Consider the following 2,730-nt stretch of genomic DNA (forward strand, 5'->3'; position numbering starts at 1 on the left):
TTTGAGCTTGTCGCACGTTTTTCACGCTCGAATCGCCGAATAAAGAAAAAATGGTGTGGCACATCGATTTGTATGAGAAAACTGGTGGTAGTTATTTGTTGAAATTTAACATACACGATTAGTTAACACATTATTTTACATAATCATAATTAAATATTCTTTATTTTTAAAATAAATTTTAGTCTACAAAAGTTGTTCAATGTGACCCCCGTTAGCTTCAATACACTTTTCCATACGACGATGTAATGAACTCCAAGTTTTTTCTATCAAATTTGGTGTTTGGCGTATAATATCAGCTACTTTATGTATTTAAAACTTTATTAACCCTAATTTTGTTATTATTTTATCATTTTTATTAGTTGACAATGTAAAATAATGTTTTAATTAATCATGTATTTAAAATAACAACAAATAAATACCACCACCGTTTATCTTGTAGTTTTCTCATACAAATCGATGTGCCACACTATTTTTTTTTAGTCGGCGATTCGAGCGTGAAAAACGCGCGACAAGCGCAAAAATGATGTGATACCTCGATTTGTATGAGAATTTTTCAAAAAATACAACTAAACCATTTATTTTTACATTTAAGATAATGTTCTAATAATAATTTGTATAAACCCAGATTTTGAAGATAGAAAAAAAACTTTAAAAAAATCTTCATTGGGCCATCACCATAGGCGCAAATAGGGGAGGGGCTTTAGGGGCTAAGCCCCCCCAAAAATGTCCATAGCCCCCCCAAACATTTCCTACATTTTGTTTTAAACTTATTCAATATAATCAAAGTAAGGCTCTATTAGCCCTATTAGCCCCCCCCCCCCCCAAATCTCAAACGCTATTTGCGCCTATGGCCATCACACTGAGTACGCCTATACTAATTTCCTCATCCATTTCAGAAACACCCTGTATTATATGAAGGTAGCTTATTAAAATAAGAGTTTTCATTAAATTATGCATTATGTTCTTACAGTATCAGTTAGAGAAGTAAAATAAGTATGTAATTTTGGTATTTTTTTCTTTAGTTCTTCTTTTTCAATTTTTTTTCTTAATATTTTTCTATTTTGAGCCCCACTCGTTCTTTTTTTGGCCATTTGTTAGTAAAATAATACACAAAACTAATAACGTAAATATTAATTACTAAAACGTAACTAATACGTTCTGCGCTACTGTGTGTGGCGTGTACAACAGACAACATTGTAGATTGTCCATTTGTACAAGTGAATAAGCGATGTTTATTAACAGAATTCACTCAAACTCGATTTATTTTTAGAAGTGGGTAAAATTGATACCTAATGAGTTTATTATTGAATACTCGTATTTATAATCAACGATAATTAATGATATTAATACCTATATACCTACATATATATTTGGGTAATAAACTAATATTATTATTTATTAATATTTAATCATGATTCACAGTCAATCACAGATAATATTGATATTGATATTTATATATTTTTGAAGGCATATATTATAATGTATATAATTTGATATGTACTTATCTTCGATATTACAATATAAAAAGAAAATTAATATCTAAAATAAAAACACCAAATTTTTCTTTTTATTATTTTTTTTAAGACGCCCCCTAAGTTCATAATACTTTTGACGCCCTAGGGCACTTGCCCCATTTGCCCCCACCCTTGGTACGGCTATGATTATAACAATTATATAGTTTAATATTTACCGGGGATTTTCGGATGGCTCTTGTGCCCAAATTTCCGGTGGAAATAAACAACCATTCTCCACGTATGTATTTAAAATGTAGTCAGAAAACAAACATCCAATATTTAAATCGGGACAAATTGATATGAGTTCACCAAACGCATTTTGGATATCTTGAAAAGGTAAAAATGGTAATCCAAAAAAAAGTTTTAACCATTTTCCCAAATCGGAGTTTTTAGTGTAGGCCAAGCGAAGTTCTTTTTCAGAATTAATCTAAAAATATCCCAAATTATATCCCAAATATCCCGGTCTTAATTTATTTAATTCAATAAACTCACTTTGCGCCACCAAGACTGTCCTAAGTGAAATCGACATGCATCTATTTCGATGTTGGGGAAAACTTCTTTTGCCGCTTCATGGGCACCGATTTCAAAATCCAAATGTAGTTTAAGAACCAATAATTTTTTAAAAATAATTTGTTCGCATAGTTCTTGTAAAAACAACCACATGTCTGCGTAAATTTGCTTTGATTTATTTGGTAATAAAAAGTATGCCACTGGCACATAAAACCCATTTTTAAAACAATTGATTGTATAAAGTTGGGCAAAAAATGTTGGTGCATAGTTGAAAGTACCATCAGCGAAAAATTCACTTGTACTTGTCATAAAAGTAAGATTTTGTTCTGTAGTAACACAAACAAACAGTTTATTGTCGGGAATAAAAACAAATTGTTTACCTTGAAATTGTATTATATCGTCATCTTCCATTGCTTTAAGTTGTTCAATTGACTTAAGTGACCCTTAGTGATTTTGGAAAAGCGGGATAATTTTTTCGACGTTTATCGTACATTGCTTTTCGAATCGACCGTACATCTCTGTGCTCGATTTCAGAGTGATTGCCATTGCTCCCCATAAGTTCGTTTCTGATTATTTTTATGGGTCTGACACAAATAGTATTATTTGATTTTCTTTTACAAGCTTCTCGTAGTACTTGTCGTTCAATGCTCTGTTGTGAATTTTCAGGGTGGTGGTGTTCATTAATTGTTTCATGGACATACTCTCC

At 31.2% G+C, this 2,730-nt stretch overlaps 1 protein-coding gene across 1 annotated transcript; it reads right to left on the reverse strand.

Moving 5' to 3' along the window:
• Positions 1-1,686: 1,686 nt before the first annotated feature.
• On the reverse strand, positions 1,687-2,435 carry LOC103310259. The gene is made up of 2 exons (XM_008187886.3): positions 2,007-2,435; positions 1,687-1,941 (listed from the first exon to the last, which is right to left on the reverse strand). The coding sequence occupies exons 1-2, from the start codon at positions 2,433-2,435 to the stop codon at positions 1,687-1,689; spliced, it is 684 nt and encodes a 227-aa protein (XP_008186108.1).
• Between the last annotated feature and the right edge of the window lie 295 nt (positions 2,436-2,730).

Source organism: Acyrthosiphon pisum, chromosome A1 (genome assembly GCF_005508785.2).
Source record: "Acyrthosiphon pisum isolate AL4f chromosome A1, pea_aphid_22Mar2018_4r6ur, whole genome shotgun sequence".
NCBI classification, from domain to species: domain Eukaryota; kingdom Metazoa; phylum Arthropoda; class Insecta; order Hemiptera; family Aphididae; genus Acyrthosiphon; species Acyrthosiphon pisum.

Coding starts and splice junctions, on each gene's coding strand:
- LOC103310259 (XM_008187886.3), bottom strand. CDS start 2,435: ATGGAAGATGACGATATAATACAATTTCAAGGTAAACAATTTGTTTTT. Junction 1,942..2,006: donor GACAGTCTTGGTGGCGCAAA/GTGAGTTTATTG, acceptor GGATATTTTTAG/ATTAATTCTGAAAAAGAACT.